Consider the following 20,007-nt stretch of genomic DNA (forward strand, 5'->3'; position numbering starts at 1 on the left):
TGCGAAGCTTTTGAATGGCTGACTGTTTATCCGTCATAGCATAAACATAAATTAAACTGATTTTCTTATGCACATTTAAACACATAGGTTGTCCGGGTGTGTTCTATGATATTCGCGGCATCACAGAACTCACCGCCATAGTCTATGAATCCCACTTTTTGCGCATATTTCTCCTGTCAGAACCGTAGCCTTCACTGTGTGTTTGAATTAAGTGTGTCTCTGTGGCGTGAACATGGCGTGCGCCTTTAAAAGCGTCGCGAAGCCCTCTGATCGCACATAGCGCAGCAGTTTTGTAAGGAATCACTGAATCATGGGAACCAAAGTGATAATGCGCACTTCTCTGTCTCCACGGCAACCGAAATACGTTTGCCCGGATGAAGTCATTTGTTACGCCGAACGTTGCCATGGCTACAACCTAGAGAGGGCGCTGCGGAGGAGCCCTTCACGTAAAATGACGCAGGGCGGGGGCGTGCCCGCGATGCGCGCTGCACAGGGCTGCTTGTTGTTCCCGCAGAGAGGCGAGAAGATGGCGGCCGTGTCTAGCGGAGGTGCTGCTGGGTCCGCTGCGGCCGCAATTGCGCACCCTGGCCGACCGACCCACGCAGGAATGGGCTCCCAGAACCGGGCCCCGCCGTCCTCCGGGATCAACCCCAACGGTCGTACCAGCACGGCCGGCGGGTGCATCACTAATCCCGGGCACACTTCGGCCGCCAGGCCCCCTCCAGCCCGAGTGGGCCACTACGAAATCGAGCGGACCATCGGCAAGGGAAATTTCGCGGTTGTTAAACTGGCCACGCACATCATCACCAAGGCAAAGGTAAGGCGAGCCCTTTCTCCGCGCTGGAGTGACACGGCTAGAAGTTGTCAGTGGTCGATTTAAAGCTTTTTCGGAACGTGAACGCGGAGTGACGCTGGGGCCTCCGGACTCCGGAGACTGAACAGCCAGCGTTCGCACCCGCAGCTCGGAGCGCCGGGGGTCCGACCGAGCCGCTGGCATCACCTTCAGCTGACGGACGTGTAGTCGCTCGCGGCCTAATGGGATTTCTCCCTTAAGGGTCAATGGTCCCGTTCGTCATATCAAGCGCGAGCCGGAGCGGCCCGTGTGCTTCAGGGGGGCAGAGGACAGACAGAAGGGTATATCGACGAAGGAGGAGGAGAAGGGATATTTGGGATGTTACTAGCTTTAGCTCACCGGCTAAATTAGCAGTTTGGAAAAAAAAAAAAAAAGTGTCCGGGGCCACAGCGAGGCAGAAAAGGCAGCAACAGCGCGGGGAGGAAACCACGAAGAACTAGACGTTAACACTTTTCTCCTTTTGGTCGGTGTCCTGAACATGGACACCCGTGACTGTTTGAGCTCCGTAGTGAAAACGACGACAGAAAACTCAACCCGTCTCCTCGCAGCTGAGGCAGACGTCGCAGAGCTGGTCCTCTCGGTGTGATGGTGACTTTGTTTTCATCCGGTGCTTCAAGTCTGGAAACTTTCTTTACGCCTTGGTTTTTTTTCTTTTTTCTTTTTCCTCCTTCTTCTTCTTCTCCTCCTTCTTCTTCTTCTTCGTCTTCTTTTTTCATCGAAAACGTAACCGGTTTTGTCAGAGAGCCGCGCTCCATCTCTGCGCGTCGAGCTTTGCGGTATCGCCTGGTTTTTTTTTTCTCCTCCTGTATAGCCACATGACATTTCTGATCACCTGCCCTCCGGGGACCAGAAAACGCCGACTGGGGGCAAGCCGCTGTGGTTTTTGTCGGAGCCGAGCAGCGCCCGCAGGCTCGCTTCTGCGAACGTGTGGGCGCTGCTCGGCACCGCTCACGGTGCTGGAGGGTTGCCACCGAATCGATCGTACTACTGGGCGAACACACGGAAAACAACAAAACCACAAAACAAACAACAACAACACAAAAACATGAGATAAACATCCTCGCCGGGCTTCAGATCGCCCCCCCCCCTCCATGCTCTCTCTAATGAGGGGCCTGTATGGATTTGGTGGTCCCAGGAAATGTATTGATTTGAAAAGGGTTCACAAGAGGAGCCAGGACATTGCTCTGAAGTGAAGTGTTGTTTGCCCAATATGTGATGCTGTGACTGAGTCCTTGGTTTGTGTTGCAGACTGGTTCAGATACGATCTGACGGAACAGAAGGGGGGGCCGGTAGATTTTCTCATAGCAGCCGCTGTGGTTCTCAGCATCTCTCTGTGCTCCTTCTTGATCAAGCAAGAAAGCTCGGTTTGTAGGCGTGCGATGGTGCGCCTGGTGCCACGGCCCTTTAGCAACACTTTTGGAAAAGCTAAAAATCCCACCCTGTTCCTAGGTTGTTGTTTTTTTTTTTTTTTTTTTACAAATCTCTGCTTAGTCTACAATAATCCATTTCTGGGTTAGTCAGGACATCAGTGTTTGAAATGTCAAGCCAGAGATAAGCAAAGGCAAAACAAAAACCAAAAACAAACAGAAAAACAGTGAACTAGCTCTTTGATTTGGGACAAAGAGGAATCTCGCGAGCAGATTTGTTTGCCAGTGGAAGTATACTGACAGTTCTTTGAAATCGTTTGTTTTCCTTCCCGCTTTCTGCTTGCTCTTGTCGAGCGGAATAGCTGCTGCGCAAAAACGGTTTAAACGTGGCCGAGTTAGCGGCGGTGGCCTGTGCAGAGCTGCTTGCTGGCTTTGGTAGCTAACCTCCAACGCTTATCATCGTTTGTCCTCGCTGGTCGTAATTCTCGACCTCCGGGTCGGAAAATCTAACCGGAACGGTTACGAGTCAGAAACAGGGTGATACCCAACTTCTGTATTCACGATGGCCGCTACTCAACATCAAGTAATACTTTGACTGTTTGGAGCAGCTCTCTGTTATATTTGTAACTTTAAGTCAGTCGTACAAGTGCTGCCTTTCAGTGTTCATCAGGCGGGACGTTTCAGCTCTGTTCATTTGCACAAAAATACATTATTGTCATTATTATTGTTATAACAACACCGAGGGTGTCCATGTTTTGTTTTTCTTCTCCCAAAAAGCTCCAAGGGAAACTGGAACGCATAAAGGCGGAGGTGACGTAACCCGCGACTCGTTATTTCCCACGTCCGAAGCAAAAGGAGCGCACCCTAACAGAGCATCTCAGGAACTTCTGTTTTAGCCCTAAAGTAAGAGTCTCTAACGTAGACACGTGGTGCCGAGCTTAAACCGCACACACCTTGAAGACCGCAGGGCTCTTGACAAAAACCTAAAATCCTTTTATCAGACGAAGCCATTCGTTGACCACTCCTTCTGTTTTTAGTTTAACAAAAATCAGATAAAGTTTAAGGGAACGGGCTTTAGTTAATAAACCAGGATAAGCGTTTAAAACCATTTATTGTTTGATTAAACCATTTATCGTTTGATTGACTTAACTCTACAACCTAAGATCCTCTTTTCTCTTTTTGTTTTGTAGTCGTTTGAAGAAAAAAACAGGAATCGGTCCAAAAAAAAAAAACCCTGTGATCCGTATCAACCGGGAAAAGAATAATCAGTACATCTCTAGTAAAAAAAAAAATGAAAGTGTTAAAAAACTCAAATCTTAAAGTGATGACCGTTCAGTCTAAAAAAAGGTTATTTCTGGTTCTTGAGCAAGATCATTATGTTTTTAGAATGGAGGTGAAGGGATTGTGTGGCCTAAAGGTTTTTTTTGGGGGGGGCAGATCAGTTTATCTCAGAGTCCTGGTGGTTGATTCCAGCCGCAAATCAGAAGCCTTTGAACCGCCATTACCTTGCAGCGCTTTAAAAGCCTAAACCAGAACCTCAAAGTCTTCTTCTGTATTGTGTTGGGAGCCAGTACAGAGCGATGACACAGACGTGTTTGGAGGATCTTGCCAAAAGCTTAGCAGCCGCAGTTAAGAGAAGCTGCAGACGACCCAGAGAAATGTTCCCAACACAAGTAAAACTGTATCGCATTAATCTTTGCTAAAGGCGTTAGCGCTGGTCTTCATCTCCACGTAGGATGGAATAGCGCTCTGTTTGCTTTTTACCTTGGTTGACGTGTGGATCAAACGACAACGCACCATCAAAAGTCAGCTACAGATTTTTTTTGGGTGTTTGGAACCCTGGTAACTCTCATGTGATTGGCTCAGCAGCCAGGAAGTAAATAGCGTAGCTCTAGGTTTGAAAGGAGAAAAACGCGACTAAGACGTTGTTGATGGAGAGGACCGATTGTTTATAGGGAATGTTACTTCTATTCCAGGTGAGAAATGAACGTGATTTAGGTTGATTTTTACAGTAAATATCTTACTTATAGAAACCACCTTAGGTTTTCATCAACCTTGATTGACAAAAAAAAAAAATTCTGTTTTTTTTATGTGGGATTGAACCTTTATGAAACACGGGGCGTCCGGCGAAAAATAGCTGGATGTCATCAGCAAAGCAGGGATTGGAAGATACCTTTACATAACCCTGTAAGATTATATGGGGGGAGGGGGAGTCAAAGGAAAAGAAGCGGCACCGAGAGCACAGCCCTGTGGAACTCCACCGGAGACGATTAAAAGCTAAAATACCTGAAGAGCCATTCCAGGTAGGCCAGATAGTAGTAATCCTAGCTGGCTTCAGATCATTGGCGGTTACGGCCCGAGTGTGTTCAGTTCGGTAATTTCACCAGCCGCAGAGGTTGTGCCTGAAGGCTTCTCCCCCTTCTCTCAGGAGCAACGCTATGACAGCGGTGGCTCTCGCCTGCCTCGATGCGTGCCGTCTGCGCGGGGCTGTGACGGGGCGGGGGACAAAGCAGCAGAATGAAAAAGGGGCCTTGTTTGTTGACGGGTGCCACAGACGGACCCAGTCAGCTCATGATTTACATGTACGCTCATGTCTGCGTCCCCAGTTTCTCGTGAATATCACAAGAATGAGCGTGCGCTTCTTACGTGCCCGTGGATACCATGAATATGGAGGAGATGGTCGGCCACGAGACGAGATGGAGCCCTATTTCACGGGCCGGGGTTCCTAAATATGCTGACTGGTCAAAAAAGAACCCAGCAGCTCCCCTGGTGCTGCCGGGAGAGATGAAGCTGAGCAGCGCGTAAACGTTGCCTCGTTTAGAGCGAGACTTTTAAAGCCCAGGTGATCCCTGAACACAGCTGTCCACCAAGATGACGTTTTTTTTTTCAGAGTCGCTGTCAGTTATTCATGCTGGCATTTAAAGTCGCCATCAACACGGTGAAAAGAACAGCCGTGTGATTGTGTTTAGTAACGTAATGAGTCACGGGCCAGCGGGGGATTCTCACTGTACAAGACGCTCTGAATGACAGGTGGACCACACCATGTCATCGTTTTTAGCTTAAAACCGGAAAGCAACAATGGCTCCAGATGCTGCTAAAATAATAGATAATATTAATATTAAAATAAGAATGTTATGTTTAACAGCTGGTTATTTCACAACAAGCCGGTTAATTGGTTAAGCTAACTGCTGGTGTAGACTGCTGATTAAAATATGCACGTCGTGGTTGCTATTCCTTTTATTTCCACAGCATGAGGCTGTGTGTGTGTGTGTGTGTGTGTGTGTGTGTGTGTGTGTGTGTGTGTGTGTGTGTGTGTGTGTGATCAGAAATATAAAAAAAAAGCCAAACCTGTCTCTCTTTTGGTGAACAAAGAAACATGGTAGTACGTTTCTTTCAGCCAGCTGAACAGCAGCAACAGGTGGGGTAGGGGCGGCGTGGCTTTCTCTCATTTGCTTCTCTGTGTCGCTTTCCGATCAGGCCTTGTTACGAATATGTTGCACGGTTATGCGTTCGATATTCCTTATTTGATATTCTCTGATTTTTCAGCAGTGTTAGTTATTAGTTAACCCTAACAATCAGCATTATTTACTTTAGTTACGCTTCTATTCACCGAGTTTTGATTTAATTTTTTTGTAACACTCTTATAGGATGGTAAAAATATTCACGAAGCTGGTTTCCTGTTGCTTCTTCCGTCGACCCTTATAAGGACCTTGACCAAAGATGAATTCACGTCGGTCGGCTGCCGTCACTCTAGAAAAATCAATGCTGCGACTTTTTCTATCGACTCGGTGATATTGTCGCTGACCAGTTGAAGGATCATCATTCTACTAGGTGTCCAAAATGCATTTGAAAGGGCCAGGGGCCTCGTCACACTGCCAGCTGCTGGGTAGCGCTTGTGCGTCTGTTTGTATATGCTTGTTCAGAAAAGTTTAAAATACTAAGAACATCTGGAACGTCACTGTGTGTGTATATGGTTGACAAAAACTGTCATAGTGTAGAAAATAAAGTAGTGTCCCCCGTTCTCCTTGTAACAATGCCGTTTTAACCCCATTTTGGCTTAAGCCTCTGAATCATAATCCAAATACCGATTAATAAATGTTATACATTTTTGTATAAATACCCTACAGTGGTATTTTTTCTGTAGGTTGTGTTATCACGAGAATCTCCTACTGGCCGACTCCTAGTTGGCTTCCATAAACGGAGCCTCCCAGCGTTTCCCAACCCTTATTCTGGAGGCGCTCTACCCCGCAGGTTTCAGCTTTGCGCCTCGTTCACGTGGCTCGGTGACACTCGGGCGTCTGTATAATTAACAGCAAGCTTTTGAAGGTAATTGATTGCTTCCACTCTTGAATCCCTTTGAAAGGCCGAGAGAATAGCTGACTTTCTGGTCAGAACATAAAACACGGGGGGAAAAACCGGAGTGCTCTTTGCTGTCTTCTTTCTCAGATGAAAAAAGTTTCTGGTCATAATCGCAGCTGTTAACCGAAGCAAAAAGGTAGTAGGCAAGAGGAAAAACATCTAAACTACCTACTTTAAAATCACTTAATGGCTGACTGGGGATAAAGATGAGGGGGCTGGATTTCTTTTTACTCTTTTCTTTTTATTAGCATATCCCGTTCAGTTGAAGTTACATTTGCATTTTCTTTCTAATGCCGCCTACTGGCTGGTTTTATTCAGAGTTGATTACATCAGATCCCATGACACCTTTAAAGGGGTCTAGTCACGTATTTTGACCATAAAAAGGAGACACCAAAAAAAACCCATACAGTATATTCATCTTCAAATAAAACAATACTCCCAATATTTGTCCTAATAATGTTTACTTGGTCCTTTTTGAGTCTGATGAGAACTTTGCACCAGGCGCATCAGTCATGTCTGCTGATCGTTGCGCTATCTGGCGACGGTTGATTGATGGCTAGCATAAGAATAGTTGACCGTAAGTGACAGCTTGGCGTGAAAGAACAACCAGATCTACGGGGTTACTTCACCTATTTCTTTTCACACCTCCAATGGACGTTGCTAGCTTTCACAGCTCCATTGGTCTTCCTTGTTTACTGATTTGCGCGCATGCGCCATACCGTACCTCCTGTCACACGGTGTCGATATGGGAAATGTGCCCAGAAGGGCTTTGTTTACTTACAATAGAGCAAAAACAAAGTGTAAAAGACAAAATAGAATATGAGGCAACAACAAGGCGCGATAATTTAATCTGAAGACCTTTGCATGCAGCCAGAGTGAGCTGCTGGCGTAGAAATTCGTGACTAGGCCCCTTTAATCTCCGTTCGTGGACTCGTGTGGAAATAATGATGCCCCGTTAAGTCCTGGCTGGCCTCTGGGTAAAGGGTCAGCGCTCTCGTTCTCTGGTGCCAGTGAGGCAAAGGCTTGGGTTGCAACCAAAACGTCTCCGTTTACGCTTGCCAACGAATGCCACGTTGAATCTCCCCAAGTAAAAAGCGCTCGGTCATAACCAAAGCTGCAGACGGCTCACTGGTGAGTATGGTTGAGTCCGTAAGGAGCCCTCTGGGAGGTTAGAGGAACACGTTTGAGGTCTTAGTGGACCTGTGACCCAAACTCACCCAGACCTTCTTGGATTCAGAGTCAAGGCTCCTAGTTGGAGAGAGGTCTCTCCATTGAAGTCTTTGCGGTTTCAGTGGTGAAAGTGGGTGTGGCGGACTTTAGCTATAACGTTTTGCTTGCCATTGGCCTGCAGTTTTCCTACCTTACTGTGTCATTCCTGATCAAAGCGACTGCTCGGTGTCACGTGTGGTCCGTGGTTCTGTTCGGCATGCCCTGATCTACGCGTTGGTGGGGAAGTAGTACCTTTCCCCTCGTTCTCTCTTCCTCTTCCTGCGTTTTCCCTTTTCCTCCCAAGCGCTTTGGGCAAGAAAGGGAAAGGCGAGAGGAAAGCACAGATAGGACGACGAGCAAGGGGCAACAGGCAGAGCCCGCCGAGTAGTGACGTCAACCCCCCCCTCCCCCTCCCTCTGACACACTCACAGGGCAGCTCGCGAACAGCAGCTCCTCACTATGTGCCAAGTGGGATTTCTTTTGAGTGAGCAGTATGACAAATGTTGGGTTTCTGCTTGGCGCATCGTCTCGTCCTTTGGTCCTTGTCCGCTGCGTCTCAGTTCCATTCCACGCTCCCTTCGCTTTAGATGGGGATGAAAGTGTCTCGGTTTCTGACATGATGAGTTGTGTGGGGGATTCGTCAGCAGGATAGTACTCATGCCAGTGGTTGTGTGTGTGTATGTTGTGCTGCTGCTTTACATGTTGTTTCACATCTTCATGGACCCTAAAGTAAGGAAAGCTATGCCGGCATTCGGTGCTATTAGTTAGTGAAGATAGTGGGTGCAATCCCTCACGTAGAAAAAAGGAGGGATTTATTAAACGGTGAACTAGGCATTGGCCTGTTATCGGTGTCATGGAGTTGAAGAGTCACTGAGAAACTGAAACGTGTATCATCGTCACTGTTTCTATAATTAAAGCTGTTTTATTGAGACGGCAGAGTTTTTCCCAGCAGTACTGGACATAGAGTAACCCAGTGTCGCTTCCCCTCTCACTGATTTCTGCACACTGCCAGTCAGCTGGCTGAAAAACAGCCCCTGTAAGCTGCCGCCTGGCTTATTGTTTCGTTGCTTCACTGTTCATTGTTCCACTAAGCCACACAGCTGATGAACATCTTCTAACGTTGATCGCAGCTTAAAGGAGGAGCATTGGGCTGTCCGTGTCTGTCAAGCTAACACCAGCTAGCGTTAGCTTATGTTGTCCGGAGGGGGTTTACTGACCTTTTTACGTTGCTCTCAAACATAAAAGCAGCTTAGCACGTAGCACCGTTCAGCATTTCGTTTCTCTCGTCTCTGGAAAAGTTTCTCCAAACAACGCTTTTGTTCATCTTGTCCATAAAGAGGGTTGCATGTTTTCTTCTAGCGGTCCTCCACATGTTAGCAGACTTGTTAGCTGACGGACATACTTGCAAGTTGCAAGTAGGCCTATAATACATTGGGGAAGCACCATTCGTCACTCTTAAAGCGACGCTGCCTTAAAGCTACAGTAACTGTAATTTTACAAGCAGCTTCACTAATTAAACCTACTAATATCAGGATCACTTGTGTTACTCTTAAGAATATATTATGTAATATTATGTGCACAAAGCGTGTTTAAAAATGCAATGCAAAGCACTTACAAAATATTTTTAGTGTAGTTTTTACATTTACATGTTTGAAATAAATTTCATTAAGTGCAACAAAACTCATTGGTCCATAGATGTTTAGCGAACATCATACTTAAATGCTTTTTATTTCCACATGAAGGTTTGGGACATATGGTTTAATGCATAAATAGGGATCATAATCGTGCCATATGTTTTGATTTCAAGCTTCAGTGTAAATACTGTGATACCCTAAAACCATAAAAGTTATGGTTGTGTAATGAAGCTCTGTTCTTATTTGATCTCCTTTTAACAAAGAAATGCTGCCTCTCTGATATAAGTGATGGTTTAATTTTTTTTTTTCTGTCCTCTATTGTTGAAGATTGGTGTACAGAGAGCTAGCCCCTCAGTGCCATTATAGGATGCTGATTGGTTCGACTCAGCTCTCTGATCTTGATCTTGTGAGGATTCGTCTGCCTCTCAGGGTAACCTCTAGTGTACGGCTGATTCTATGTCAAACAAAAGAAACACTCAGCAGGTGTGCGGCAGGAGAAATCCACTGAATACACTCGGTTCTATGGTGCGTTTGATCCGAAAGAAACCTAAACATATTGATTTTTAGTACCTTGAAGGAATCTCTGTGTAGATCTATCTAGATCTGACTAGACCCACCTAACCAGATCTATTTATCAATTTGATATAAGTGCTTATCTTCAATACGCCACATTTGCTATCGATGCTAATAAAATTGACTACTGATGGACAAATAAAGGCTCATTCTATATTAAAATATATTTTGCACAAACAGTGTATACAAGGAATTGTTCCATGCAGATGTAATCAGCAGTCCTTTTACGGTTTTACTTTTGGTAATTTTGCATGATGCTGCTCCTTACCTTGTTCTGCTCTAATTGTCAACTTTCAGTCTGGCTTAACCATAACCTGCATTATTATTAGCCAGTGCTTATAACTAAAGAAGAAGTAACAGCAAACTGAGCCTTCAGCCGGTTAACATTTTGCTGCATTCATCCGTACCACAGCAGAATGGAGCGTTGTGTGGCGGGAAGCTTCCCACGCGGGACGCGCGTCTCCAGGAGGAGCTCCGACCAGCAGATATCCGTCACCGCGCTGTCGTTGAAGCTAACATTTAAATGGACGGCGTTAGCTTATGTCGTACAAGTGGTACGCTGCTTTACTGTGTTAGTTACAGGAGCTTTACTGGCCTTTTTTACGTCGCTATCAAACACCAGTGCCGTTGCGTTAGCTTGTGACGCTAGCTTGATGCTAGCGCGTGGCATTGTTAGGCTTTTTTTTTTTTTCATTTTGTTTTTTCGGTCGGCTTTATAGCAAATGTTCCCCGTCACAATCTTTTTTGCGTTGGTGCTGTCGATAAAGTGGGTCGCATGTTTTCTGCTGGCCGTAGTCTCCCTGTGTTAGCAGGGTTTACACTTTCAGCAGCAGATCAAAGTTTTAGTCTGACGAGTAGCTGCAGGGGGGAAGGCTGTGAATTTTAGCGCCGTGGTGGGAAGAAGTGCAACACTTTGGGCAAAAGTTAATTCATACCAAATTTGAAGCAAAATTTATATTTTTAGTATTGATCATATTGGTTTTATTCTAAATTTTGACAACCCTCATATGAGTCAGACAGATATAAGTGAATGACATGTGACTAAATCAAATTTATGGCAGCTCTAATTGTGCTCTTTCTGCTGTTAAAGGCACCTTTATATATGCAGCAGTGGAGTTCAACGGCTCAGGTCGGCGGGTTAGGGGTTCACTGCATCAACGCAGCAGCTGAAGTTTGATACAGCGCTACAAGATGATGGCCTTAAACAGAAGCAAATGTACAAGAGACTGGCAGAAAAGGAGGCTTACAGTCCAGATGTTTGCACCACTGTACCTCAGTAGTAGAGCGTCAATGGTCAAAGCACGACAACTTATTAATGGAGCCGCACATTTTTGTCTTTCTTTTTGCAGAAGATTATATAACGCAAATTATTAATAAGAGAGTCCGGCTAAATAGATTTTCCTTCTGGGACCGGGAGCTTCGCTGCTTCATCAGCCAGCGCAGACGTACTGGAGAGGGGATGGATGTGGAAAACTCGGAGGGGGGAAAAAAAGTTTGGAATGATAAACATTGAAATTTAACATTAAACTCTGGGCCCAAAAATGTTTTCACAGAGCACATAAAAACAATAAGCTGCAAGCGGCTGCATGTCTCACACAATCAGTCCGACTAGTGTGTGTGTGTGTGTGTGTGTGTGGGGGGGGGGGGGGGGGGGGGGGGTGCAGTGGGGTGCGGCGGCTCTGGGCCAGGATAAGATCCTCATGGTGTGATGAACCTGATATAAAAATGTAAATGAAAACAGGATTGAATCAGTGTTTAAAACACAAAAGCGACAGTTATTGCGACGTTTTCTCTAGCATGTATTTGTTGCTTTGATTTTAATTAATAGACTTGAGCAAACACCCAGAATAAACACCAGCTAATGGCATGAAAGGTGCTCGCTCCGGTTTCCGCTCGCGCTCATAGTGGCAGCACACGTATAACGAGCCGATATTTGCCGGGAAACCAGCCGGGCTGCTGTCCTTGCGATGGGAAATATCAGTCATCCTTGCAGGCATGGGATTAACATCACCTTAGCACTCGGCGCGGCCTTGAAACCGTAACTTCTTCAAAGCGGTGGCACGGCTCGATCCTGGCCACCGGCTACGCCTGGCGGCCAACCGGGAGCGTGCGAATGAGGATGTGTAACGTCCAGCCTGTTGAAACTAAGACGGCCTGTCCTCTACTCACACTGTGAAACTCTCAACTTGAGTCATTGCCACCATGTGAAACACACGAGCAGAAACACCTACAAGCATGAAGACCCTGTGCTGACTCATGCTGTTCACACCACCTCTTGTACTTCTCGCGGAACAGTCTGTCTTTTGTTGCTCGCGCGCTCAATTGACATGACCTCGCCGCCTGCTTAATCTTTTGGTTATATAAAGAAAAACGAAAAAAAAAAGCACTTTCCACACAGGAAGGCCTTTATTTTAGTCTAATACCTGGCTGCTTCGCTGTTAGCTGGGACTGTGGAGAGTCACAAACAGGAAGGGTGCCTGTGAACGTGTGCGTGAGTCAAACCCTTCGCTGGGCGATGCGGGTCAAGCCTCAGCGTTACACCTTCGTCAGGGCGTTTATAATCCGTGTCTCATCTATGTAGATGAAGGTTAACCTCATCCATTATATCACCCCGCCGCAGTGCGTGAGCGCGAGATGAGTGTGCACGGCGCACTTTCGCGGGACCCGGCACAAACTCCGGACGCTCAGAGTAACAAGTTGAGTCACGGATGGCTGTTTTTCAAAGGCCTAAAGAACGCTGAAAGGCTTTGTTGCTCATACAGGCCGCTGCAGAAAGAAAGTGTCACCCCCCCCCCCCCCCCCCCCCCCCCCCCCCTGAATGTTTCAGCATTTCTGTCACGTTTTTATTGGGATTCTGTGTGATAGACTTGCACAAAGTATTACAGGAGAGATGCGTGACTTACAAAAAAAAAGCAAAACACTTTTTAGTAAATCTAAAAAAAAAAACAGAAAAGCGTACCTCCCATTTTGATGCCTGAGTCAGTACTCTTTAGAAGCAGTTTTCCCTGAAAGCTTGTGCAGCATGTCTCCACCAGTTTTGCCCATGTACAGACCCACATTTCCGCCTCTTCATTCCTCGTGTTAGTAGCTGGAGCGGGCCCTTTGGATCGTCAGCGTCTGTTGAGCGTCAGTCTTCAAGTCTTGCAATAGTTTTTTTTATTGTTTTGACAAGGCCGCTCTAACACACGACAATTCAACTCAATTCAATTCAATTGTATTTATATAGCGCCAATTCATGAAACATGTCATCTCAAGGCATTTTACAAAGTGAAATTCAATCAGATTGGGTCAGATTATACGTTTGGTTCCTTTGGACCACTGGCTGAATGTTTAGGCCGTATTTTCCTGCTGGAAGGTGAACCTCCGCCCTGATCTCTGGTCGTTTGCAGCCGCTAACGGGCCTTCTTTCCAGGATTGGCCATATTTAGCCCCATCCGTCTTCCCGTCAACTCTGATAAAACGCATCCCCACAGCAGGATTCTGCCACCACCATAACCCCCCCATGGCAATGACGTGCTCAGGCTCATGATGCTTCCCATCATCCATAGCATAAAATATGTACATTTTAGCCCCATCTCTTTTCCCCACAGGCCTGATTGTCAACCTTTTAAATGGGAGTTCTTATAACTTTTGGTATAACGGCCGTCTTCTTGCCACGCTCCCATAACATCCAGGTTCGGTGCCAAGTTAGTCGTCCTGTCAACAGATTGTCTGTCTGCAGCTCCTTCAGAGGGAGCTTGGTCAGGCTTTAAATGTGGGACCTGTGAGTAATGCAGCCCTTTAACCCGCCTGTCAGTCTACGTGTAAGACGGTAAGATAAAATTACACCTACGTGGACTCTGTTTACCGATCAGATGACCCCCCCCCCCCCTCTTCTTTGCATAAAACCCACTCAAGATTCTGATGGTGTTGTTGTCAAAAAAAGGAAAAAAAGTTCAGGCTGGATGAAGACTTTTGAGGGATACGCGTCTACAAGAACTTACTGATGTTGAAATAATTTAGAATTTATCGAACCAGGTTAGTGTTGTTCATCTGCGCTCTCATCTGGTCCTGGGAGACGCGACCAAAGCCCGGACCCCCCGGGTGTATGACATCATAAGCAGTATTCATTAAGTAAGACGAGGTCTTTCATCCGTAATGTTTCATTTCCCGCACAGCCACTCTCTTATTGCGCTGAGGACGCTCTGACGCGACGGTTGGGTGTCCAGAAAGTCACCTGTAAACGCGCTCCCACGTTTTCCGACACTGTCTCCAGGGGGAAGTTGAGAGAGCCTGTCCGCCCGGAAACGTGTCAGAAACGGCAGAGCAGCAAACGGCGAGCGCGAACGTTTGTCAGTTTCAAGAAGTAAGAGGCCGGAACGTGCGACACCGACACTGTTTACCTAAAGGACGGGCTCGTATATCACGCAGGCTCCGTCTGACGGGTACAGCGGTTCACACCCGCCATAAATTCAACTTCCTGAAGTTGATTCAACACGCGTTATCGGTCCGGAGACAAACCGCTAGTGTTTACAGAAGTCCCTTAGGTGTTGGGCGAGTTGGAAGCAGCAACTCTGCTATGTAAACAGTTTCTTAGAAAAGAAAAGCATGACACAGGCCACAGACCTGATCCGGCGGGTACCGGTAGTTATACATTTTTTTTGTTTTTCTAGACAAGAGAAGACTCTGTTTTTGGTCCTTTTAAGCACCTCATCCAGAGGTAAATGCATTTCAGTCTGTTGATACAACAGTTTCTGTCTCTGTTTACTCTGGCCTGCAGAAGGATATATATATATATATATATATATATATAAGTGCTGCTGTGTGCTATTAACCTGCTTCTAAGCTGCTGACAAGTTCCCAGTAATCCCAGCCCTACTGGCCTCTATATCGTTGGTGAACTTCTGCTGTACGCTTGAAACTATCTGAAGTCTGTCCTAATGGCATTTCAGTGAAAATTGCTCCATAGAGAGACGTGACTTGAATGCAAGATTCATAGATTTCTTTTTTGAACTACAGCTCATTTCAACGCTGAGTGAAGATATTGCCTTGCTCTTCCAAAAGGAGGAACAACTCCAGCACGGACGTGGTAAATCTTGACATTTTATGGCATTATTTATTATCTGGTATCACCAGATTTGTTTTTGGATTACGAGTTCGTTCATCATCAGCCATCAGTACGGACGAGGAGTACTTCCTTAAGAGTATGAGCTGCTTGCTTTCCATTTACCTCGGACCTGGAAACCGGCAAGTCGGAGATTACGTCACGTCCGACTTTTGGCGTTCCGGTTTCCAGCTTGTCTGACAGTAGAGGAAAACACAGATGTTCTGTCCGTTGTTAAACGTACAGACACAGCCAACCAGAGTTTCAGACTGTGTTTTAAAGTGTTTTTTTTGGCAAAACGTTTCTTTCTTTTTAAGCCTCGCTGAACCGTTCGTCTGAACATGGAACTACGGAACTACTGTCATTGTTTAACCACTACGGTTAAAACAATGACAGTAACATGGTTTTTCCCGTGGCATTTTGTTCATAGGGACAGCGCTGAAACGTCCCGTTTTATGAACACAGTAAAGTCGTACATGCATGACTGACTAAATGTTAGAGAAACAATGGAGAACAGTCAAAGGAGGAGGTTTTACTCAAAGCAGCCATGTTGGAAATGGAAGTCTGGTACGGTCCTGTTGCACTGAATATCCGACCCGTAATTCCCACTTCAGGGGACGTTCCAGTCGAAATTTCCTATTCTGAGGTCAGAAATCTCAACTTCCGAGTAAAAAAAAAATGGAACGCAGTCTGAGTTTATACTGTTTTTCTTTAGGTTATTTTAATTTGAACCTATGAGCAGAGGACAACCGCATGCTGCCGTGTCACTGTGGATGTTGTGTTGGTTTAAAGGCCCATTCATACCCTACGTTTGGCCTGCACGTCCGTATTTCTGTCCGTGCGTTCTATCCGTTGAGTCCTTCATACCTCCGTCCGTTGAGGTGCGCAATAACCAATATTCCCTCTAGGTGGCAGTGCTGAGCGCCAATGATTCGTCACTGATCAAACACGGCGACGGTCCAATACGTGATTTTGTTGTATTTGCTCCGTAAGTAAACTTTTTGTTTGTCCCTGTGCCCCGGACACGACACATCATATGTGTGGATAGTTGCGGACAAGCTCCGCAAGTTGTTCCTCGAATCCCGCCATTGTTTAAAGCCCAGAATTACAACCTTCTTCGTGATTTTGTTGACATTTTGTACTACAAACTCAATAGCGCCCCCACCGTTTCCGGTAGTATTGCTCCGTATTGATCCGTTTCGTCCGTAAGCGTAAGCTCCCAATTTTCGTGTCAAAGTACGGACGAAATCGACGGTTAGAACGTATGAAACACTCCACACGTATCCGTATCCGTCTTTTACGTGAGGTATGAATGGGCCTTAACACGAGTTTGGCCGTGTTGCTCAAGCAGCTTTGACAACCCAACTTCAGCTCCAAACTAACCTGGCTGGTATTCTTCCCTCTCCTGCTGTTTCATAGAAAATAAACGCGCGGTCCTAGGAGTGAAACGCCTTTTTAGGAGCAATCCGTGCACTTCGTGGTGCAAACGCTGTAGAATGCAGAAACTCCCACAGCCGTGGAAGCCAGTGCTGCTGGGCATCTGGATGCCGGCCGCACATCATTCACTGCACGCTGGTAAGAGCTGGAAGTGGAAACCCAGCTTTGGGGAATTAGACCTGCGACTGGAGTTCATAATCCATCCTTTGAAACGTATTTATTTACCATTTCTGGGTTCCTGCACCCTCTGGAAAGGTAGGGAGGGAGGTTGATGGCTGTGTTCGTTCCTCGACTTTATACATTTAGATAAAGGAGATTGAGGAAGGAAAACATTTGTGTCAGGCATTATTCCCTACCCCTATGTATAAATGTTGTGTCCTTCCCTTTGTCCTTTTTTTTCTATGTCCCCCCCCCCCCCCTACACTGTGTCAAGCCTTCTTTCCTTCCTTCAATCATTCCTTCCACCCATTCTTCTTTTCTTCCCTCTGCCCTCCCTTCTTTGTGTCCTACCCTCCTTTGTTCCTTGTGTCCTTTTTTGTGTCCTTTCTTATTGTCTTTCGTCTCCTCCTTCCTTTGCTTCACTTTGTCCTCTGTTCCTTCATTGCTTTATCCTCCCCTCTGTCCTTCCTTGTCTCTTTTCCTCGCTTTTTCCTTGCTCCTTCATCCTTCTATTATTCCTTTTATTTCTGTCTTTTTGTCCTCTCTTCCTTTGTGTCCTACCTTCCTAGTATCCTGGTCTTTTTTTCCTATCATGTCCTACCTCCCTTCCTGTCTTGTGTCCTCTGCTTGTCTGTCCTTCCTTTCTTCCTGTCAGTTTCTGATGTAAAGCCTGGCAGCTGTAGATATATCCCACCTAAATGTGCGGCTAACTTATGGATTTCATATTTTAAAACAGACGTTGAGGTTTCAGGAAGGGCCTAAAAGGTTCAGTTAGTTTTTACTGTCATGTTTGATTCTTTTATGGTGTGGATGTTTGTTATATGGAAAGAGGAAAATTTACAGGCTTTCAGGCAACTCAGTGAAGTTTCCTCGTTAGACCCTCTGCCACCCTAGACGGCAGAGGGTCTAATAACCCTGGAGACCAGAGTGAAATAATGCTGCGGGCGTATCCTTTGTTTATCCTGGTCACTCGCTGTTCCTAACGCTGCTGCATCTCTTCCTTCACGCTCTAAGCTGATCAGACTAGAGAACCGCACTGTTCAGGTTGTTTTCATGAACCGTTCCATCCCGCCGTGACCTACTGTATGTTCACCCAGTTGGCATTAGGTCTGTCACGCTAACAAATTTAGCTGGACGAACATTTTTTTCTGAAACTTATTGCAATACATCATATTATTGTCATTTGGAGACCTTTTTCAACCAATATGATAGTGGCATAATAATAAATACATCCTCTTGACCTACCGGTCATCGTGTCGTCATCTTAACTTTTCTAAAAACGATTAGCATCCACGTTAATTGGTTCACTATTATTTGTTTAACCATCCTGTAGCAGTGCAGCTTGACCACATGCTTTTTTCCCCACCCGTTTTCTGGTTTCTGGCATAATTCTGGCAAAATTATCAACCAGTCGAGGTTCAAGCCCACCATGACCCAGAAACTGCTTCAATGCCCATGTAAAATGAAGCAAGTTTAAATTGAAATTGGCATTAGTCTACATAGACAAACCAAATGCCTGCTTTGGTTTGAGTTTCAAGGTTTAGCCTTTTGGCCACAGTGACAAGAAGTATGCTTGGAGGAGTCAAGGGGAGGCCTTTAAAACCAAGAACCATGTACTAGTCGTCCAGCATGGTGGTGGCTGCATTATGCTGAGGGCCTGTTTTGCATCCAGTGGCTGTTTTAAACATTTTCCCCCATTTCTTGTTTTTAAGCTCCACTGAAGTTGTTTAGTTATTCCTTCCTGGAACAGAAGCCTTTAGATATCGCATTAAAAGCCCAGAATCAATTACATCCACGCCTATGATTCGTCTATGCAAACCTCCGACCATGTCTGTCCTTCCTGACGTTTTTTTTGTTCATTTTCTCCACGTTTCAGCACGGTTGCTTTTTGTTTTACTGCTCACTTACATCCGGCTCCTATAATCATTGACGTTTCATCGGCCCTTCCTCTTCCAGTCAGCTGAAATAATAAATCTGTGTATAGTGATGAGAAGGGCTTCCAGTTCACAACTTTTTACGCACTTTGATACCCAGTTCATCTATTATTATTTTTTTCATATCAGCAGGGCAAAGGAATATCAGTGCAGCAATCCCCTCCTGCAGGCAGCGAAGGAACAGCTGGCAGATCACATTTTAAATCCACGGGCGGACCCTTTTTACCACAAAGTGGTACAACTGGCTAAGCTGCTAATGCTAACACAACATGGTGACTTTCTGTCCTTATCAGATCGTCAGAGCGGAATTCATTTGTAGGTGTAGATGTGATCCGGACGGGCTTGTAATTGGTCGTTGAGAGAGACTTACGGGATCCATTACCGCGCTGCCGCAGTCTTGCCGTCAGGAAAGAAAAAAAAAAAAAACAGCTTACAACAAAAACCAAACTTGAGCGAGTGAACGTCTTTGTTTGGACACGGCTGCGTGTGCAGCAGGCATTCGCTCCGCTGGGGCAGATGTTTTCCACAATGTGTACAATCCCCTTGAAGGGGAAATGCATACAATGAGGCGGGGTAATGTCAGCGTTACTGTTCTGCGGTCTCTCTGGAACCCCCCCGTTCACTCTTCCTCGCTTCCCTTTCCTGTCTCCACAAGGAAGTCGGCCTTGACGGTCCTCGCGTGGCCTCATCTTCTTCGTGGCTCTTTTTTTTTGTATTCTGGAAAAAGAGCACGGAGCAGAATGGAAACGGATGAGTGTGTGTGTGTGTGTGTGTGTATAAAGGCTGCGTGTTTTTCTGTCCTCGGCCTGCCGTCTATTTTTGGCAGAAGCCGTGTTTTGGGGCATCCCTATTAGCCCCGCTTGATTAAGTCATTAAAGTCGTCCACCCATTCCTAAGTGGCAGAGCAAAGCTCCTGTCACACCCCATCACCGTCCACCCTGCTGCAGCTATTGTCCACCGCTCAGCCGTTACGCAACAGTTGTGTTCGCGGGCGAAGGTCGCGGCATCGGCTGGCCGGCCGGCCGGCCTACGGAGGCCGGGGTGCGGGAAAAAAAAACCTTTGCAGTCCGGCTAATTATCCCCTCAGTTCTTGTTCAGCCGGCCCAGTGTTAGGCAATGGTGCTTTTTTTTTTTTTTTGCGCTTCATGTTGGGGAGCAATGACTCACGCTCTCCTCTTATTTGTTTTCTTGGCATCTTATTGTTCTCTGGTTGTTTTAACTGGGCTGTGATACACAGGCAAGGAGAGATGTGTTGGCATGGCGTTTTCAAATGTAAAACAAACGATGCTAAATACGAATCCACCGCCGTGCCGAACGCTTTGCTTACCCTGGCGGCGCTCCTGAGCGTTTGGCGGTCGGTTTTGGTTAGCGGCCGTCGGCTGGAGCCAGCGATTAACGA

At 46.2% G+C, this 20,007-nt stretch overlaps 1 protein-coding gene across 1 annotated transcript in view; it reads left to right on the forward strand.

The window, feature by feature from the left end:
* Positions 1 to 26: 26 nt before the first annotated feature.
* Positions 27 to 20,007, forward strand: part of LOC118566754 (serine/threonine-protein kinase SIK3 homolog) — a 36,246-nt gene continuing 16,265 nt past the window's right edge. The window contains exon 1 of the mRNA XM_036150122.1: positions 27 to 817. Coding sequence (XP_036006015.1) covers positions 311 to 817 — 507 coding nt within the window. The 5' untranslated portion in view covers positions 27 to 310. The remainder of the gene's footprint in view (positions 818 to 20,007) is intronic.

Source organism: Fundulus heteroclitus, chromosome 18 (assembly GCF_011125445.2).
Source record: "Fundulus heteroclitus isolate FHET01 chromosome 18, MU-UCD_Fhet_4.1, whole genome shotgun sequence".
Lineage (NCBI taxonomy): Eukaryota > Metazoa > Chordata > Actinopteri > Cyprinodontiformes > Fundulidae > Fundulus > Fundulus heteroclitus.